The sequence below is a fragment of the Dendrobates tinctorius genome, unplaced genomic scaffold, assembly GCF_039654945.1.
Source record: "Dendrobates tinctorius isolate UK_male_01 unplaced genomic scaffold, ASM3965494v1 ptg000074l, whole genome shotgun sequence".
NCBI lineage: Eukaryota > Metazoa > Chordata > Amphibia > Anura > Dendrobatidae > Dendrobates > Dendrobates tinctorius.
The window spans coordinates 19,085,134-19,106,514 of NW_027361742.1; the positions used below are offsets into that span (position 1 = coordinate 19,085,134).

At 47.3% G+C, this 21,381-nt stretch overlaps 1 protein-coding gene across 3 annotated transcripts in view; it reads left to right on the forward strand.

Annotated features, from left to right (window-relative positions):
- The window catches only part of COLGALT2 (collagen beta(1-O)galactosyltransferase 2), a 412,958-nt gene extending 394,413 nt beyond the window's left edge, over positions 1-18,545 (forward strand). For all 3 annotated transcript variants that reach the window (XM_073582911.1, XM_073582910.1, XM_073582912.1), the window contains 2 exons: positions 873-1,079; positions 17,256-18,545. In XM_073582911.1, coding sequence (XP_073439012.1) covers positions 873-1,079; positions 17,256-17,529 — 481 coding nt within the window. In that variant the 3' untranslated portion in view covers positions 17,530-18,545. The remainder of the gene's footprint in view (positions 1-872; positions 1,080-17,255) is intronic.
- Positions 18,546-21,381: the final 2,836 nt, after the last annotated feature.

The following is a 21,381-nucleotide window of genomic DNA, read 5'->3' on the forward strand; positions in this document are numbered from 1 at the left end:
TGAAAATCAGTATCATTTGGTATGTTCAAGCTTTTGAATATGTTTTAACCACGTCAGGTATTAAAAGAGGCCAAGCAGTTATAGTCACATGTCCAATCTTCTGGCATTTTCCAATCTGAACACGCTCTGCATTTTACAATACAAGTCAACAGGAAAGCTCAAAAGATGCCTGAACGGCTTTTGGAGAATCTTGCCATTGCTTTTACCTACAAGCGCTAGCAGCTTCTTCATTATTCAACTGAGTGAAAAAAATCACAGTAGAAAAGACGTAATAAAAAGACATGAAAAACCCTCCAAAAAACACAAGCAGCCAAAACTGTTGGAAAAAAATCTCAGTAAACAACCAAAAAAGTCAGAAAAAAACTTTTGGAAAAAAACATATTCTCTGAAACATCTTCTGATTGAAAACTTGTGGTTTTTCACTCCTGAAAAAAATCAGTGTGAACATAACCTTAGACCTCAGGACGGTGACAATCCGGGCCAGGATTTCCATTCATAATAGGATCCAAAAATGGGCCCATATTATGATGTAATGCATATAATTTTAGGATGTCGGTTTATAGCCATAGGAGGAGGTTGATAAGCTATTAGAGACCTCCAGCATGCTGATACGGTGCTTGGTACTCTGACACTGGGGACCCGTCAGGTTGACCCCATACATGTCTTCAGGCATTGCTTCATGTACATGGTCTTACGTAATTTGCATGAAACATTTAGTCTACCTACTTTACATATATCTTCTATATTTAAAATATTTTTGACACTTGGAGTAGCTTATAAATGAAATGTCGTATGTTACAATATTCATTTGCTAACATAGCCCAATACGATAATTTATAGTGGCACTACAAGTTCTTATTGTTCTTCTGTAGCTACATCGGAAGGAAGAGAATGCAAGTGAAACGTCCGGAAAAGGCAGTGCCAAATGTGCTTAATTTGGTTGAAGCAGATTATTCATATTGGACATTGGGTTACGCCATCTCACAGAAGGGAGCACGAAAACTGATTAATGCGGAACCATTGGGCAAGATGTTACCAGTGGATGAATTTATTCCAGTCATGTTTAACAAACACCCAGTGTAAGTATAGCCACAAAGTTATTATTTTTTCATGTAACAAAAACATAATATATTTATCCACAGCCACCAATTTTGACCAAAGTCACTTTTTCCAATACGTACGTATGTGGTTGGGGTTTCAGAGTCACATCAAATGCAACTCTTTTATTACCATTTGCCACCTTTTCAAATTAGGACAAGTACAGTTTTTTTTACATTTTTTACTGATGTCATGCGTCATAACACGACTTACCTATTTATCATCTGATTCTTGATTGTCTGCACCTTGACATGCAATATGCATTATTTTAAAAAGAATCTGTCAGTAGGATCAACATTCCTAGGCCTCATTACCTTTATCTATATGGCCACGCAGGTCATAAGAAGCTGAATATATTTATACATTAATATCTGTAATCCGATGTCTTTTTCCCAAGAAATCCACATTTTTCTTATATGTAGATGAGCTGATAAGATCTATGTGCCGGACACTGATCTCCCTGAGAATCTGCCTCCATAAAGGAAACAGTTGAGACATGTAGATCAGGAGAGAAGACTGTCAGTCATTACATACAGAACCTAAAAGCCATCCCAGTGCGACAAAGTGTACCCCAATCAGGACGGTACCTTACTCTTGTAGGACTGGTCCTGCTCTGTCCTTATCTATTTTTATGCCTGCTGACACAAAGTGAGGTAAGTGTCATGCCCGCTATGTCTGTTATGCCGCATGACCCCTGGAACAGTGAGCACGCGCACCGAACTATCATGCCCGCCATGTCTGTTATGCCGCATGACTCCTGGAGCAGTGTGCACGCGCACCGAACTATCATGCTCATTATGTCTTATGCTGCAAGATCCCTGGAGCAGTGTGCACATGCACCTCATGACTGTTGTGCTGCAAGATGCCTGGAGCAGTGTGCACGCACGCCTCATCTCATGGCTGCCCATCATTGCCAGTGCGCATGTGTGCTTTACCTCATGGCTGCACGCCGTTGCTGGGTGACCTCCCATCTCTGCTCTGCCTGCTGTGATTGTCACTATGGTCCAGCAGAATCTGATCCATCAATCCTCCCTATGGTTCTGGAGTCCCTGATCATGTGACCCCTTCTATGTCCAGCAGTATCTGATCCAGCAATCCTCTCTATGATCCTGGAGGAGCTGAACCGGAAGTCCTCTCCTGGTCCTGTCCCGGAAGTACAGGTGCTAATGCCCTATATCAGTCCGCCCCTTCCTATGGTCGAGGCCTGAGTATCGTGTTGCTTCCCTGCATGGCTGCTTGGTCTGCTCGGTCGCTCCCTGTATTCTGTGCCCCTGCACTCTGCCCTGTAGTGCGTCTCTGCACACGCTCTGTGCTTGTATTCTGCCTCTTGTCTCGTGCCATGTCTTGTGTTGTCTCTCGTGCCGTGTTTTGTCCTAATGCTTTGACTTGTAGTACTTCCTCTGTTCTCTGCCTTAGTCTGTTTCGCCTTGTCTTGCCTAAGCTATACTTTGACTTGTAGTACTTCCTCTGTTCTCTGCCTGTTTCGCTATGTCTTGCCTTTGCTATTCTGAGCCTTTTAGTACTTCCACGTTCTCTATTTCTGCCTGGTTGTCCTTACTCTGCCCTATGGTGCTCTCCAGCACATTCCATGTCTAGTTTCAAGGTTCTGCCTTGACCCGGCTCTGGGCTTCGGCCTGCGCTGTGCTTCTAGACTTTGTTCTATGGTGCTCTCTAGCACATTTCCTGGTTAGTCTCAAGGTTCTCTCTTGACCCAGCTCTGGGCTTCAGCCTATGCCCCGCTGCTAGCCCTATACTCTCTCTGACCTGGCTCTGGGCTTCGGCCTACATTCCGCTGCTAGCTCTATGTCTCTGTACCCGGCTCTGGGCTCTAGCATACGCTCCGCTTCTCTTCTCTTGTACCTGGCTCTATGCTACTGCCTACGTTCCACTCCTTTCTCTGTACCTTGCCTAGCCTAGTCTTGCCTTGTTTCTTGCCTTGCCTTCCCTTGTTTCTTCACATGCCCTTTGCATGTGCCTGGCCTTCCCTCGCCCGCCTGTTTGTGCCTCAGCCGTGCCACGCTATATGTGCCCGCCTGTCTGTGCCTCAGCCGTGCTCGTCGGCCAGTGATTAAGCCGTGTCTGCCTGTTGTGCTTCAGCCGTGCTCGCCTCAGTCTTATCCGCTGGTCTGAACCTCAGCCCGACCAGCTAGCCAGTGCCCCAGCCGTGCTCTGTGCTTCCTTGCACCCACGCTGCCCCGCACTGTGCATTGCGTGCTATTCTAATAGCATGCGTAGGCCCTAGCCTGCTCCTTGGCATACCTCCTCGTGCTTCTCTAAAGCATGCGCAGGTCCTGCCATGTACCCTCTCATGCCCTCTTGCACGCAAAGGCCCTAGCCTGGACCCTGGTGTGCTTCCTAGCACATGCAGGCCCTTGCCTTAGCCTGAACCCTGGCATGTCTCCTAGCATGCGCAGGTCCCTGACTTGAACCTGACCCTGGTGTGCCCCTCTGCACGCAGGACTATGCCTTGAACCCTGACCCTGACGTGTCCCTCGGCACACGCAGGTCCTTGCCTTGAACCCTGACCCTGGCATGTCCCTCGGCACACGCAGGACCTTGCCTTGAACCCTGACCCGGGCGTGTACTCTACGCATGCACCGTGTCTCATACTTTGAACCCTGGCGTGTTCCCTACACATGCACGTTGCCTTGCATCTTGCCTGGGACCCTAGTGTGCCCCTAGCACGCACCCTGCCTGGAACTTTGCCTTGGACCTTGGCGTGTTCCCTAACATGCACCATGTCTGGAGATCTGTCGTGCCTTCTTGCCTGAACCCTGGTTTGCCTGCCGGATGCCTGGAACCTGCCGATCGCTGCCAGAGATCATAAGCCTGACGACTGCGGCCTAATGTCCGGAGCTGATGTCTGCAGCCTGATGCCCTGATCATGTCGATCATTGCCAGCTGTCCAGAGTCCGATGCCATTGAGCCCTTGCCTGTACCCAGGCGTGCCACTTGGCACTTACCATGCCATGGACCTTGGCGTGCCCTCGCATGCACATTGCTGTGTTTTTATTATTATTATTATTCATTTATATAGCGCCATTTATTCCATGGCGCTTTACATGTGAAAAGGGGAAATATAGACAGGTACAATAAACATGGGTAAGACAAGGGACACACAAGTACATAAGGAGAGGGGACCCTGCCCACGAGGGCTCACAGTCTACAGGGATGGGTGAGGATACAGTAGGAGAGGGTAGAGCAGGTCGTGCGGTGGTTCAGTAGACCGAGTATCATTGCAGGCTGTAGGCTTGTCGGAACAGGTGGGTCTTCAGGTTCTTCTTGAAGGTTTCCGTTGACGGTGAGAGTCTGATGTGTTGCGGCAGTAAGTTTCAGAGTATGGGGGAAGCACGGGAGAAGTCTTGTATGCGGTTGTGGGAAGAAGAAATAAGGGGGGAGTAGAGAAGGAGATCTTGAGATGATTGAAGGTGGCGTGCAGGTAGGTACCTAGAGACCATGTCACAGATGTATGGAGGAGACAGGTTGTGGATGGCTTTGTATGTCATGGTTAGGGTTTTGAATTGGAGCCTCTGGGCAATAGGAAGCCAGTGAAGGGCCTGGCATAGGGGGGAGGCTGGGGAATAGCGGGGAGACAGGTGGATTAGTTGGGCAGCAGAGTGTAGGATAGACTGGAGCGGAGCCAGAGTGCTAGCGGGGAGGCCAGAGAGTAGGAGGTTGCAGTAGTCGAGGCGGGAGATGATAAGAGCATGCACTAGTGTTTTTGTGGTTTTGTGGTTGAGGAATGAGCGGATCCGGGAAATATTTTTGAGTTTGAGGCGGCAGGAGGAGGCCTGGGCTTGGATATGTGGTTTGAAAGAGAGCACAGAGTCGAGGATCACCCCAAGGCACTGAGCGTGCGGGACTGGTGAAAGAGAGCAGCCAATGACATTGATGGATAGGTCTGGTGGAGGGGTAGAGTGAGATGGGGGAAAGATGATGAATTCTGCTTTGTTCATGTTCAGTTTGAGAAAACAAGCAGAGAAGAAGGCTGAGATAGCAGACAGACATTGTGGGATTTCAGTCAGTAAGGAGGCGAGGTTGGGTCCAGATAGGTAGATCTGCGTGTCATCGGCATAGAGGTGGTACTGCAAACCATGGGATTCTATGAGCTGTCCCAAGCTAAAGGTATAGATGGAGAATAGTAGGGGTCCTAGGACAGAGCCTTGAGGAACACCGGCAGACAAGGGGCGAGGTGAGGAGGTGGTGTGTAAGAGAGAGACACTAAATGTTCGGTCTGTTAGGTATGATGAGATCCAGGATAGGGCCAAGTCTGTGATGCCAAGAGATGAGAGAGTCTGTAGCAGGAGGGAATGGTTTACGGTGTCGAAGGCAGAGGACAGGTCCAGGAGAAGGAGGACAGAGTAGTGTCGCTTGCTCTTGGCGGTTAGTAAGTCGTTAGTGACTTTAGTTAGGGCAGTTTGAGTTGAGTGATGCGGTCAGAAGCCAGATTGTAACCGGTCAAAGAGGGAACAGGAGGAGAGGTGGGAGGACAGTTCAAGATATACATGCTGTTCCAGTAGTTTTGAGGCGTAAGGGAGAAGAGATATCGGGCGATAGTTAGACACAGAGGATGGGTCAAGGGAGGGCTTTTTGAGGATTGGTGTGATTGAGGCATGTTTGAAGGCTGAGGGAAAGACATCATTTGTAAGTGAAAGGTTGAAGAGGTGTGCTAGAGAAGGGATGAAGACTGTGGCCAAGTTAGGGATGAAGTGAGACGGGAGTGGGTTGAGGGCACAAGTGGTGAGGTGTGATCTTGACAGAAGGGTGGAGAGCTGATCTTCTGTCATGGTGGAGAAGCTGGCTTTTGCAGAACAGGGCTGAGCGGCTAAGAGGGGCATTGGGGGCTGCGAGCCAAAGTTTTGTCTGATCATGTCGATCTTCTGCTTAAAGAAGGAGGCAAAGTCTTCAGCAGAAATGAGAGGAGGGGAGGAGGTGCTGTGGGATGGAGTAGAGCATTGAAAGTGTTGAAGAGCTGTTTAGGGTTGTGAGACAGGGAGGATATGAGAGCTGCGAAGTAAGTTTGTTTTGCGGCAGAGAGCGTGGACTTAAAGCTGGCAAGGGACTGCTTGTATGCGTTGAAGTGCTTAGTAGAATGGGTTCTCTTCCATCTTCACTCAGCGGCCCTGGAAACCCGTCTCAGTTCTTTGGTCAGGCTGGTCAGCCAGGGCTGCCTGTTGATTGTTCGAGTTTTGCTCTGCATGAGGGGGCAGCCGAATCAAGTGTTGCTGTTATTGTGGTGTTATAAAAAGTGGCAGCAGCATCTGTGTCATGAAGGGAAGCTATGTCTGTAAGAGGGAGAAGGGACTCAGAGAGTGATTGTAAATTGAGGTGTTTGAGATTCCGGCAAGGGTGAGTGAGTTTATGGAGCGGGGGTTGCGCAGTAGGAGAGGAGAGGGAAGAGAATGTCAGTAGGTTGTGGTCAGACAGGGGGAGGGGTGAGTTATTGAGATTAGTGAGGGAATAGAGACGGGTGAAGATAAGGTCCAGCGTGTGACCATCTTTGTGAGTGGCCGCAGAGGACCATTGAGTGAGACCGAGGGAAGCAGTGAGCGATAGAAGTTTAGAGGCAGCTGGGGTGGAAGTGTCAATGGGGATGTTGAAGTCGCCCATGATGATGGTGGGGATGTCAGCAGAAAGGAAATGGAGTAGCCAGGAGGTGAAGTGGTCGAGAAAGGTGGAGATGGTTAGTTCTGGGGGGCGGTAGATGACAGCCAGTAGGAGGTTGGAGGGGGAATAGATGCAGATGGAGTGCACCTCGAACGAGGGAAGAGTAGCGGAGGGTGGCAGAGGAATTGGGGTAAAGGAGCAGGTATCAGAGAGGAGCAAGCCAACTCCTCCACCACGTTTGTTGCTGGGGCGAGGGGTGTGAGAGAGATGGAATCCGCCATAGGAAAGCGCAGCTGGAGAGGCTGTGTCAGAGGAAGTGAGCCAGGTTTCAGTGATGGCAAGGAAGGAGAGTTTGTTGGTGATAAAGAGGTCATGTATAAATGATAGCTTGTTGCATACAGAACTGTTGCAGACAGTGTTTTCCCTGTTATCACGTCTTGCACCTGATGTAACCCTGAGTTTGCCATAATGAAGATACCTTGAATTCATGTCTTGTCTTGTTTCCTGCATCTCCTTTGTCGTCAGACACTCGTATTTAGTGTCTACCTGAGCCGGTCGTCTGGTTCCAGCAGTCGTGGTGGCTCTCCCCCTTGGTCTTGCCCCTGACACTCTCTGTATAGGGGGTGGTTCCTCACAAGGTCAGCTCGCCCTAGGTGGATGGGTGCCACGACCCAGAGGGTCCACTCTAAAGAAAACGACTCAGCGTAAGCTGACTCCGTCACAGTAAGTTACAGGATTTAGGACCCGTCACAATTTAGGTACACTTTGTCGCGGTGGGATGGCTTTTACAATTTTTTTTTAGCAAAATAGTATTAAAATTAACCTGGCAGCAGGATTGTCCACAGTAATCTACAGACAGTGTCTGATTGGCACAGTTACAATAATTAAAATGATACCTTGGTTGATAAAATCTTTATTTTCAGTTTTCAGGTAATGATATGCTCGTGCTCCGGGGGGAATAAGGTGGACAATATGCATGTTCTCGTTTTATTTAGACATATAATTTTCTTTGGAAAAAAAAAATATCTTCATCTAAATGGCGCTGGCAGCCATGCCTGCGCAGTACCATCTATCGCGTTCCGATAAATGCCACTATGCATGTGCCACCAGCGCCAATTTGTTGAGAACAAAATATTAGGCTCCATCAAGATGGCGCTGGTGCAGTAGCATCAGTAGCATCGTTCCAATAGATGCCATGGCGGCATTTTAATTTTTTGTTCTCTAGCAAAATGGCGCCGGCACCACCTGCATAGTGGAATTTATAGGAACGCGATAGATGCTAGTGCGCAGGTGCGGATGCCGGCACCATTTTGATTAAGATAATTTTTTTTTCAAAGAAAACTATATGTCTAAATAAAAAGAAAAAACACGTATCACTCGTGGGTGTTGCTTTGATTTCTGTGGCTCTGGCCTCTGTTTAATCTCACACAGACCTGTCCTTCACAGAGCTCCTGCTCCGATGCTTGCAAACCAAAAACTGACACAGCCAAACCTTAACTGAAAGTTTAAATGTGAATCATGAACATAGGCCACTCCCAAGACCCAGAGTGGAGGGAGAGATCTGCCCCACTACCATCCTACAGATCTCTCCAAAGATAAAAGCCCATATCAGGTTTTCTTAAATCTGACTTGGTCAAATAGTTTGACTAAATCCACTCTCTCTTTTATTTTGCACAAGCTGAAAAGCCCGGCGCTGCCCGGGCATAGTAACTAACTACCGTTAGTTATAACAAATTATAATGATTATATCTATATTTATAAAGCTGAGTGTATAGCCCCACCCACTCCGCATAGCCATATTCACTATAATATCCCACATCGTCCCGTCAGCCAGAGCTACCGGACTACTACCCCTAATATCCCACATCGTCCAGTCAGCCAGAGCCACCGGACTACTAATATCCCACATCATCCCATCCAGGCCACTGGACTACTACCCCTTATATCCCACATCATCCCATCAACCATAGCCACCGGACAACTACCACTTATATCCCACATCATGCTGTCACAGCCGCTGGACTATTCCCCCTAATATCCCACAACATCCCATCAGCCAGAGCCACCGGACTACTACCCCTAAAAACCCACATCATCCTGTCAGCCTGGGGTCAGAACCAGAGCGCTGAGTGGAATGGCAATAACTTCCATACTGGGGATCCCTTTAAGAGAGGCCTGGCATCAGAACCAGAGCGCTGAGTAGTTTTGCCCTTACTTCCATACCAATGATCCCTTTAATAGAAGCCTGGGGTGTGAATCAGAGTGCTGAGGGATTTACCCTAACTTCCATACCAGAGATCCCTTTAAAAGAGGCCTGGGGTCAGTACCAAAGCACAGAGTGGATTTTCCCTCACTTCCATACCGGGGATCCCTTTAAGAGGGGCCTGGGGACAGAGTCAGAGTGCAGAGTGGATTTGCCCTCACTTCCATACCGAGGATCCCTTTAAGAGGGGCCTGGGGTCAGAACCAGAGCGCTGAGTGGAATTGCCCTAACTTCCATACCAATGATCCCTTTAAGAGGCCCTGGGGTCATAACCACAGCGCTGAGTGGAACGGTTCTAACTTCCATACCTGGGATCACTTTAAGAGAGGCCTGGGGTCAAAACCAAGGCGCTGGATGGATTTGCCCTGACTTCCATACCAATGATCCCTTTAATAGAGGCCTGGGGTCAGTACCAGAGCATTTGAAGGCAATTGCCCTGACTTTCATACCGGGGATCCCTTTAAAAGAGCCTGGGGTCAGAACCAGAATGCTGAGTGGAATTGCCCTAACTTCCATACTGGGGATCCCTTTAAGAGAGGCCTGGCATCAGAACCAAAGCGCTGTATGGATTTGCCCTGACTTCCATACCAATCATCCCTTTAAGAGACCCTGGAGGGTCAGAACCACAGAGCTGAGTGGAATGGTCCTAACTTCCATACCAATGAGCCCTTTAAGAGAGGCCTGGAGTCAGTATGAGAGCACTGAGGGATTTGCCCTAACTTCCATACCGGAGATCCCTTTAAGAGAGAAGATGTGCCTATGGGATGGAGCATGTGTGATGGGTATATGGGCACGGGAGGGGGTATTCATTTCTATCATGTGCTCTCTGCTCCTTTCAGGGGCAGACAATGGCTGGGAGCTTATGTTTCCGGGGATGCTAGATTTCTCCCACCCGGTCAGTATCTGCTGAGGTGTTGTCGAGTGGGAAAACTGTTGCTCATAGCAACTAATCACAGCTCAGCTTCTTTTAAACAGCTCTCGTGAAATGAAAGATGCTTAGTGACTGGTTGCAAAGAAAACTGTTGCTCATAGCAACCAATCACAGCTCAGCTTCTTTTAAACAGCTCTGGTGAAATGAAAGATGCTTTGTGATTGATTGGTGATACACACACACACACATTCAATTTTATATATAGAGATTGTAAAGATTGCTGTGTCTGTAATTACCATGCACACCAGTGGGTTTAATATGCTTCTGTGCACATCCTGAGGGACACATAATGCCCTTGTATATGATTCCCCTCACTGCCTCACAAAAATCTGTCAGGTTGAAAATGGTATCTGACCTGCAAGCATAATGTTCTATAGAAGGAGAAGCTGGTCAGATTGTTATATATTTTATGGGGAAAGTTTCAGGAAGTCTTCGCTCAGACGTCCATTTTTCACGTACATGTTGAACCTATGATTTTCACAGATTAAAATGGGTACACATTCTGTCTATGGTGCTGTGCACAAGTCTGTGTCCCTTTGTGGACCATGTGTCCGTGCAAAAATTTATGGAGTCATCTCTGCCTTATATTAAAGTCATGGTTGAAAATCAACCATACAAGCCTATGAGTATGTGAAAATCACAGACAGCATGTGGAAGGCATCAGTGTGCAGTTTGTGTGTTGTGTAATTTATTTATTTCTCCATATGTAAAATCACTGATGAAACACAGACCAAACACTGATGAAACCTGTCATGGGGTCCTTCTCTGGTATCACACAATCAACAGAGCAAGCGAAGAGTGAACAATTCCAAGACCTTTATTCAGGCAAAAATACGAAAAGGTCCATATTCAGTCCACCACACAAAGGATAAGATAGTCCAGAATAAGAATGCAGTCCAGTATCAGGATAAAATGTCCAGGGAAACGAGATTCCACAACTCTAGCATTCAGAGGATAAAAAATGGATCCTTCTCTCTGAAATGCAGCCTTTTCACCATCATGTCTATACCGGAACTGACCTGTCCAGCTCCTGTTCTTCCCCCCATCCCCTTCCTTGACCAGGAGTAGTCAAATAAGTGGCCTCCCAGAGGAGAACAAAAGGCCTTAGGAATTAATGCACTACAGGGGGTCATCAAGAGACAGATACAGTGAGGCTGTAGACTTACAATCTAATAATAAGAAAAACACTATGAAAATAACTGGAATTGTTAAAAATAGGAATATACAAAAAATGACATCCACATAACATATCACACCATCACAACCTCTCCCCCCCCATAATAAGTGAGCACGCCATGAGGTCTACACAGACCTCTGGCCTGCTCACTTTAGTCCACATTGCTCAGTTATTTATAATTCCTTGTACAGTGGCAGGGGTAGGTCGGCCTGGGGAGCCTATGGTTCTTCTTGTCGAGACAGTCCATCGGCGTTCTGGTGTTGGCTTCCTCGCTTGTATTGGATGGAGAAGCTGTAGGGTTGTAAGGACAAGCTCCACCGCAGCAATCTTCCATTGTCCCCTGATACGCGATTCAGCCATGTGAGGGGGTTGTGGTCTGTAACAATTGTAAAGTCTCTGCCATACAAGTAGGGCTGCAATTTTTTTAGCGCCCATACGATGGCAAGGCACTCCTTTTCAATAGTGGCATAGGCAACTTCCCGATCCAGTAGTTTCCGACTGGCAAAAGCAACAGGATGTTCTTCTCCGGCGGCGTTCACTTGGCTAAGTACTGCCCCAATCCCAAAGGTGGATGCATCTGTCTGCACGAGGAACCTGCGTTTATAATCCGGGGCAGCCAAGACAGGAGCAGTGACAAGGGCAGTCTTTAACGCTGAAAAGGCATCCTCACATGCAGGCGTCCATCTCACATTCCTAGGCATGTTCTTGCGGGTCAGGTCGGTTAGGGGCTTGGCCAAGGTGCTGAAGTTAGAAACAAATTTGCGATAGTAACCAGCAGTTCCTAAAAACGCAAGTACCTGCTTTTTAGTCTGGGGTCTACACCAGTAGCTAATGGCTTCAACCTTGGCAGGCTCAGGCCTTAGTGTCCCACCCCCTACTCTATGTATGCCCGAGGTACTGCACCTCAGCCATCCCTATTTGGCACTTATCTGGGCGAATGGTCAGTCCTGCAGTAAGGATACAGTCCAGCACTGTGCCCAAGTGTTTAAGATGTTCCTCCCAGGTTGTGCTAAAAATGGCGATGTCGTCTAAGTAAGCACAAGCAAAGTCCTGACATTGTTGTAACAGTTGATCCACCAGTCTCTGGAAAGTAGCGGGGGCAGTTTTCATCCCAAAGGGCATTCCCAGGAACTCATAAAGCCCAAATGGAGTAATGAAGGCTGAGTGCTCCCGAGCGTCCTCCGTTAGGGGTATCTGTCAGTACCCCTTGCTCAAGTCTAACGTGGTCACAAATTGGGCACTGGCCAGACGATCCAATAGATCATCAATCCTGGGCATGGGATAAGCATCACCCTTGGTAGCATCATTTAGTCGTCTGTAATCAACGCAGAATCGTGTTGTACCATCCTTCTTGGGGACCAGGATGACAGGAGAGGCCCAAGAACTGTGAGATGGCTGAATAACTCCCAGTTGTTTCATCTCCTCCAGTTCGTTCTTTATCATGCCTTGAACAGCCTCTGGAACCCGGTAGGCAGCCTGCTGGATGGGGCGTTGTCCGGGGGTTTCCACATGGTGACTGGTGAGAGTAGTCTTCCCCGGCTTTGAGGAGAAAGCAGCAGCCCTCGGCCTTAGTACGGCGACAATATTGTCCTTTTGTATATCCGATAAAAGGGAGCCCAGGGGCACTTGTTCCAGTGATCCTCCCGCTTGGGCAACCTGGAGGAGATCTGGGAGATACTCGTCGTCGGCGGTATCACTAGGGGGGTGGCAGACAGCTAGAACAGGCAGAGATCGGTCGTGGTAGTCTTTCAGCATGTTAATGTGGACGGTTTTCTGTCGTCGACCACTAGAGTCTAGGGCAACAACATAGTTAGTGTCGTTAATTTTCTTGACAACCTGATAAGGGCCTTCCCACACTGCTTGAAGCTTGTTGGCAGGGGAAGCAGTAATCATGAGCACTTGCTGTCCTTCCATAAATTCCCGGTTCCTGGCATTACGGTCATACCAGGTTTTTTGTCTGGACTGGGCCATTCGCTGATGTTCTTTCGCGAAGGTAGCTAGCTGGGCGAGACGGTCTCTGAGCTCTAGAACATAGGGAACGATGGGCATTCCGGTATCTGAGATGTCTCCCTCCAAATGTTCTTTCAGAAGAGTGAGAGGCCCACGGACCTTCCGGCTAAACAGTAGTTTGAAGGGAGAGAACCCTGTGGACTCTTGGGGAACCTCCCGATAGGCGAAGAGGAGATGTGGCAGGTACTTTTCCCAGTCTTTTACAACGTCAACAAAAGCCCTCAGAATATTTTTTAGGGTTCCATTAAAGCGTTCACATAGTCCGTTGGTCTGCGGGTGGTATGGGGTGGTGCGAATGGCTCGAACACCACAGGTATGCCATAGGGACTGGACCAGATCTGACATGAACTGAGTGCCTTGATCTGACAATATTTCACTAGGAAACCCTACCCAGGTAAAGATGGTAACAAGGGCCTCGGCTACCTTTACTGCTGTAATACTGGACAGGGCCACAGCTTCAGGATACCTAGTGGCATAATCCACCACGGTCAGGATATATTTTTTCCCTGACCTGCTGGGGTGGGCCAGAGGACCTATGATGTCGACGGCTACATGTTGAAATGGTTCCTCAATTATGGGCAGGGATTGCAGGGGTACCTTATGTCGAGCTCCTGGATGCCGCATTCGCTGGAACACGACAGGTGCGGCAATAATGGGCTACCGACTGCGAGACGCCCGGCCAGTTAAAACTTTGGGTGAGTCTCTTTTCAGTCCTTTTTCTCCCTTGATGCCCTGCCAAGGGGATGTCATGGGCTAGTTGAAGTAGCTGTGCCCTGTACTTCTGAGGTACAATGAGTTGCCTGGTCGTTGCGTCAGGGTTGCCCCGGTCACTGCCCTTTGTTACACGATAATACAGTCCGTTTTCTCGAGTGAAGCCATCCACATTATCTCCCATGTGCCCAGTTTCTGCCTTTCGCCTAAGGGCTGCTAAGGTAGTGTCACCCTCTACTTCTCTCCTAAACTCCTCTCTGTCCCAAGACTCTCCCAATGTAGTAGCAGCGAAAGTATTGCTTATCGACTCTGATGCGGTTCGTGGTGGTTGCTCCCCGGTGGGGTCCGGATGATGTAGTGCTTGAAGGGCCTATAGTCGGGTGACTGCTCCCACAAATTGGCACTGTAACTCCCCAATGTCGTTCCCAAGGAGGATATCTGCAGGAAGTCCTCCCATAACTCCAATCCAGCACAGTTTTTCTCCACAACCATAATCCAAATGCACAGAAGCTCGCTGTATATATTTGCGGGCACCGCCCGCCAGGACAGTGGGAATTCCCGGACCCTGGTAAATTGCCTCGGGTCGAACCACACGGGGGTCAGCGATAGTCAAGAATGCCCCCGTGTCTCTAAATCCTGACACTTTGCATCCATCAATAAAGACATCCTGCAGGTGGCGTTGCCGTTGCTCTGAGTAGCTAAAGGACAGAGGCCGGAGTCCGTACACTCCAGGAGGGGTATCTATGGTGCCGTGGTCGGTGGTCCACTCTGGTGGGGGTGGTGGTAGCTCTTCCTCAGGTGTGGTGGAATGTACAAGATGCACTGGACGAGGTGGGGCTCCCTCCGAATCCTGGAGGGACAGCCAGACTGCAAATGTCCAGGTTGCCCACACCCATAACACCTCCTCTCTGTGATACCCCCAGGTCGTGGTCGGAACTGTTGGGGCCTAGGATTGTGAGGTGTGATTGTCATCGGCTTGCGACTAGGTGGAAGGGCAGATATAATTGGAGGGGGACGGGGCGCGGGAGCAGGCCGTGGTTCATTGTCCAGAAGCCTCCTCCACTGCGGCTGGATAGTAAGGGCTTCATCGGCCAGGGCTGCAGCTCTATCCACGGTACACGGCGTGCGCTCCCGGACCCATTCCCATACCTCTGCAGGACACTTAGCAAGAAATTGTTCTATAAGGAACGCCTGTATAACATCTTCCACAGTAAAGGCGTTTTCTGCTTCCAGCCATCTCCGACATGCCTCGGACATCTTATGTGCATACATCCTAAACGATCCCCACCGTGGTGCATGGGAGGTCTCGGAACTTGGCCCTATATGAGTCTGGGGTGATAGCATGGTAATCCAGGATAGTCCGCTTTACAATGTTATAATCCCGGTCCCGCAGTGCATCAATGGTTCAGTAAGCCTCTGCCAAGCTTCCGTTCAGGAGCCCCACTAACAAACGCATCCAGCTAGAGTGGGGCACCTCCATCACAGCACACTGCTGCTCAAAGTCTTTGAAGAACCCCTCCACATCTCCAGAAGCCTCATCAAATGGCTTAAACTCTGTCCGGGTGATCCGTACAGGCTCCCGGATTGTTGGGGTTACACTCCACATTGCGTTACTCCCTTTTTCAAGCTCCATTGCTTCCTGTCTCCGCTGTGCCCGGCGGGCAGCCTCCTCCTTGTACTCCTGAGAGACGCCGGGGCCCAGGACCACCATCTCTTCTTCATACCACACCAACCACTGGCTTTTCTGGATGGGGATCCCGGTCTCCAGTGCTTGTCCTTCAGACATCTGGGAGGAGGTGGCCGGGCTAGCGCCCACCAGTAGATCGATTAAGGCCTCTTTAGTCAGTCCCTGGTAGTTCAGGCCCAAGTCTCTGGCTCTCTCCTGTAAACTGCATACAGTCCAATTTCTGTACTCACTCTGTGGGTGGTTCTCCATTGTGTTACGCTCTGTTGATCCCACTGCTGCCATCAGTTGTCACGTGGTCCTTCTCTGGTATCACACAATCAACAGAGCAAGCGAAGAGTGAACAATTCCAAGACCTTTATTCAGGCAAAAATACGAAAAGGTCCATATTCAGTCCACCACACAAAAGATAAGATAGTCCAGAATAAGAATGCAGTCCAGTATCAGGATAAAATGTCCAGGGAAATGAGATTCCACAACTCTAGCATTCAGAGGATAAAAAATGGATCCTTCTCTCTGAAATGCAGCCTTTTCACCATCATGTCTATACCGGAACTGACCTGTCCAGCTCCTGTTCTTCCCCCCACCCCCTTCCTTGACCAGGAGTAGTCAAACAAGTTGCCTCCCAGAGGAGAACAAAAGGCCTTAGGGATTAATGCACTACAGGGGGTCATCAAGAGACAGATACAGTGAGGCTGTAGACTTACAATGTAATAAGAAAAACACTATGAAAATAACTGGAATTGTTAAAAATAGGAATATACAAAAAATGACATCCACATAGCATATCACACCATCACAGTGCTGTGCACAAGTCTGTGTCCCTTTGTGGACCATGTGTCCATGCAAAAATTTATGGAGTCATCTCTGCCTTATATTAAAGTCATGGTTGAAAATCAACCATACAAGCCTATGAGTATGTGAAAATCACAGACAGCATGTGGAAGGCATCAGTGTGCAGTTTGTGTGTTGTGTAATTTATTTATTTCTCCATATGTAAAATCACTGATGAAACACAGACCAAACACTGATGAAACCTGCATCCAAAACACTTATGACACTTTCACAATTCTTTTGTTTACATGAAAAATCACTGACGTCTGAATGAGGCCTTAAACTTGCATTTTATTAATTGAAATCTTATGTGTTTGCATGAATAGAAGTTCAGTGGGAGGTCGTATTCAGCGACTGACAGCTTTCTCCATATGACTGTGCATGTAGAGACACCTGTCTATCATTGAGCAGGCCCGCACCCTGGACTCCTATTCATACAAATACCCGGATTTCAATGAATAAAATACAAGTTACACTGAATCTTTCCCCTCAAGTCTGTTTGTCATTCTGCTCATTTTCATATCTGCACCATGCTGTCCACAAATCGGAATGCATGTTATACAGGCTCTCCCTGAGGTGCAGTGATTCAGTTCTCCTCTAAGCTACCAGTAGTCATTACATACATTGTGTATGTAGAAATGGTTGATTGAGTGGTTTTGTTAGGATTAGTGGACTGGTCCTCCCAGCTATTCCTTCCAACGCTTTCCTGTTCTCCTGCATTAGCCTGGTAGTGATTTATAGAGAGTTTTATATGTTAAAAATTCAAGTGTTTTAATATGGTTTCTCTGGTCGGGAATGATTTGGTAATTGAAAAAAATACACCAGTCTGTCCTCTTTTATGGCTCAAACATTTGGGATTAAAACATAAATACTCTTTCTGTAGGTTTAATATGTTCTCTCATTGTGTTATAATTGTTTCACATCATCTTTTTGTGCCTAGAGAGAAGTATATGGAACACTATTACCCACGGGATCTGAAGGCCTTTTCTGCTGAACCTCTGCTTGTCTACCCCACTCATTACACTGGACAACCAGGATACTTTAGTGACACCGAAACATCCACCATATGGGACAATGAAACGCTGGCAACTGATTGGGACAGAAAATACTCTGGAAAGACAAGACAGCAGGGTCAAATACACACGGACGCTCAGAATACAGAAGCATTGTCTCCGCAGACGACACTGGACACATCATCTCGGGATGAACTATGATTACTAGAAACTTGCATGTACAGAACCTGGATTTTGTATAGAAAAAAATGTTTACTGTGAATATTTGGTAATAGCAGATCATTTTCTATGGGTAAGCACATGTCTATACCATTGGCTACTAAGGACCCTCTCTAGCCCTCTACATCTACAAAACTGAATCTGAAAATCTGAATAAAAATGTTTCTGAATGACATCTTTTCTATGTTTGGTGATGTAGTTTAGGACTACAGCACTACGACACCAAGAAGAAAGCAGGAAAACACTTTTTTCATTTGCTTGAAGTCTTAGACAGATTTCAAATTTTTGCATTTCATGGTCTGAGTATGGACCATGATGCATGGAAGGTCCGCCGGTCTCCTGGCCCATACTTAGCAGCCTCATATATGCCTATGGTGCTATCAAGTTTTGGTCTGGAGACCCGCGGCCAGTCCATGCATTGTGCTCTAGACCTGGACTGCATTTCATGGACATCTGAATTGGGTATGTTGTAGTTACTGGTTCCGCTCAGTGTGTACCTCCTGACTGCAAGTGTCGCACTACTGTTATGGCCGTTGTGCACATTGAGTCCAAGGCAACATTGTTTTACATACTCATGTGATACAAGAAACTTATCAGTAAGAAATCAATAGGATGGAAATAGCGGATGCAAGTGTCCCTAATATAAACCTGATAAGACTCCAATGGAAACCTTTCTAGAATTTGTTGGTTTCTATTTATGTGCATGAAAACGATGTGCTATGTGGTCCATTTTGAACATATTATGATACTGACTATTTTGATGCTAAAACTATTTTGACTTTGATACTTTTGAGCAGTATCAGTAATTATGTTATCAAGAACGTGTGCAAGTTAAGTGGGGTATCTATAACGTTTTCATTACAGAGTCTGAAGATATTCTAAGGTTGAAAAAATAAATCAAACAATTATTGTTTGTTATTGAACATGCGATGTTAAAAAATTATATAAACTTAAGAAATAATTCGTAATATCAATAAAACCAATGGAAATGCTCGGTTCACCTTGATGAATTCAGTGCTAAGAAGAATAACATGAGAAGGGAGGAGGCTACAGAATAACACATGTGGCATGTGTGTCATGGGGATACACTCACATCTAAGGCCTCTTTCACACATCCGTCGGTGGCATTCCGGCGTCGTGCGGCGAAAAGATGGAGTGTCGGATCCGGCCGTGAACGGAGTGGTCGGACGAATATGCGGCGCATTACGGCGCTTGACACGGCTTTGCTGCAAAGGAGTCGCCGGGGAAGAAAGGAAGAGAGAGAGAACATGAACACGAACGGAGAACAGATCCGGGCATGCGCACAGGGTAAAATCGTGCATGCGGTGGTCGTATCAGATAGAAGCCTGATCCGGCGGCCGGAATGTGCCATTGAGAAACATTGTCCCGCAGAGCCGGGAGGGCCGCATACGTCCAAGTCCGGTTTTTTTCGCCGGACAAAAAAACGCAGCAGCACCCGTCCTGTCCCGCCGCCGGACACAATAATTCAGCCGGATCCGGTAAAAATCGGAACAAACGGAAGCACATGCGGCGCGATACGACGCATGTGCTTCTCAATGACAAAAAAACGCATCCGGCGGGAAAAAAAAAACGATCCTTTTTTTAATCACATGCCGGATTGTGCCTGACGGCACAAACCGGATGTGTGAAAGAGGCCTTAGGCTGCCAACTATTCATTTATTCATTTATTTGTTTCTTCTTAAAACCAAGTATAAGGAGTAGTTTGGCTCAGTGAAGTCTTTTTATACTGAAAAAGAAACTTATTGCCACTATACTAGGACTGGACTGCCAACTATTTGACTGATTCATTTTAGGAACATTTTTGGTCTTTTTGTACTCACATGGATTCAACAGTAGATTGTTTCTGTTTCCATTTGTATATGTCTATTATTAAGTTACGGTATAAAAAAAAGTATGTTCCTCAATATATACAATCTTTTTGTTGTGTCCTTGTTTTTATTTTCTTTTTGCAGCTCACTTTTCCCAATACAATCAAAAAAATATTTTTAGATACATGGGGGTAAATCCAGGACATTCAGTCTTCCCTATAGAAGCACAGCCAGAAAGAAACCACTGGAGCCATAGGTGGAGGAAGACATGACTTGGGGATGGGTGGACCTTTTCTCCTGCAGCTTTTTTGGTATAGTGGTGTAGATTTTAAGCAAGAGTGATGTTGCTTTCAGAGTAAGAAGCACAGTCTGTGCCTAGGGGGTTACTGTGAGGAGGGTGGGGATTATATAGAACAGGAAATCTGTGTCTCTCCCTCTTTCTTACACAGGATGAAGCATGTCTGCAGTTTCAGGGAGTATAATACTGGGGTTATCACCACACATTACAGATGATAGGAGCACATTCACCTCAGACATCATGTACTAGTGTAGTATCATCTCCTACATTATGTATAGGATCAATATTACCTCAGAAATTCATGTAGCTGCCATGTCCCTCATGTGCATGCTACATTTTCCTCACAGACTGTGAGACAACTTCTGTGTGACCTCCCTGCAGACACGTTTCATATACTACTCTGCATTCACCTCAGACATTGTGTAGTGTGTACTAGTGTAGTATCAGGTCCTACATCATATATGGGATCAAGATTACCTCAGAAATTCATTTAGCTGCCATGTTCCCTCACTTATTGCAGCGGCAGCTTTTGTGTGTCCTCCCTGCAGACATTTCTGATATACCACATTACTGCTGTATTATACAGAGTCTTCATGAGTTCTGGGTTTATGTATGATAGGACTGAGCAGGGACACATACAGTGTCTGCCATTACTATGGTGGAGCTGGGCAATCACATGTATTAGACACTGGTGAGAGGAGCAGTCGGGAGATGGTATATGTATGATGAGAGGCTGCACTTCGTGTTAGTACACTGTATCCTGACCCTGCTGTGTGCTGATTACCCCCCTTCCCAGTTATGGAGTCTGATGATCTGTATGTGACCTCATCTCTGTTACATACTTTGATGCTGGGTGTACAGATCCAGTGTAACCAGGTTACACACTATATGTGGTGTATGTGTAAAGGCTCTATTCCTGTGCTGTATACTTAACCTGTACCACAGGTCTGTATACATGATATCACTCCTCACTCTGCTATATACGGATCATGCTGTGTATAAACATCCTGTGTCTCCAGGTCATTTTTCTGGCTGTACATATAATCTGGACATGACTTCCAGCTTAGTGCTTGATTTCTGTAGCTATTGCTGCCTTGGTCCTCTTATGATACATGCTGTTGTGGCGCCCCTGAGGGTTCAGTCACCACAGAGGTACTGCACCTCCTCCTGAGGTGTGGTACCCCACCATTCAGGTAAGGTGGAGACACCTGACCAAACTCCAACACCTGCATCCCACACAACACAGTAGTGTAGCAAAGCACCCTTTGGTGGCTCCCTGCTTGGAACACGAAGAGTGCTGGGAGGTGGCTGGAGTTTAGTCTGCACAAGAGAGCTGGAGATCTTTGGGACTAGGGCAGTCAGTCTGACGGAGGAGTCAGAGAGAGGATCCCCTGAGTGGGATAGATGAAGGAAGTGCTGCAGCAGACCTCAGTGACCTGGGTCTGCTGGCACAGGGAAGAGATATTCAGAAAGCTTAATTCTCCATAAGAAAGATTGATTTGTACGGAACGTGAGGAGAAGTGAACTAAGGATTAGGGTTAGAGCAGAGCCCTTCCTCAAGTTCTAAGCGCATGGCCGGGGTCCAGTCCCCGAGGTTGTATGGATACTAATGGTCCTGCGACAGACACCGGAGGAATAGAAGTTGTCACTAGAGTTGAGCGAAACGGGTCGAAAAATTTCAAAAGTCGCCGACTTTTGGTAAAGTCG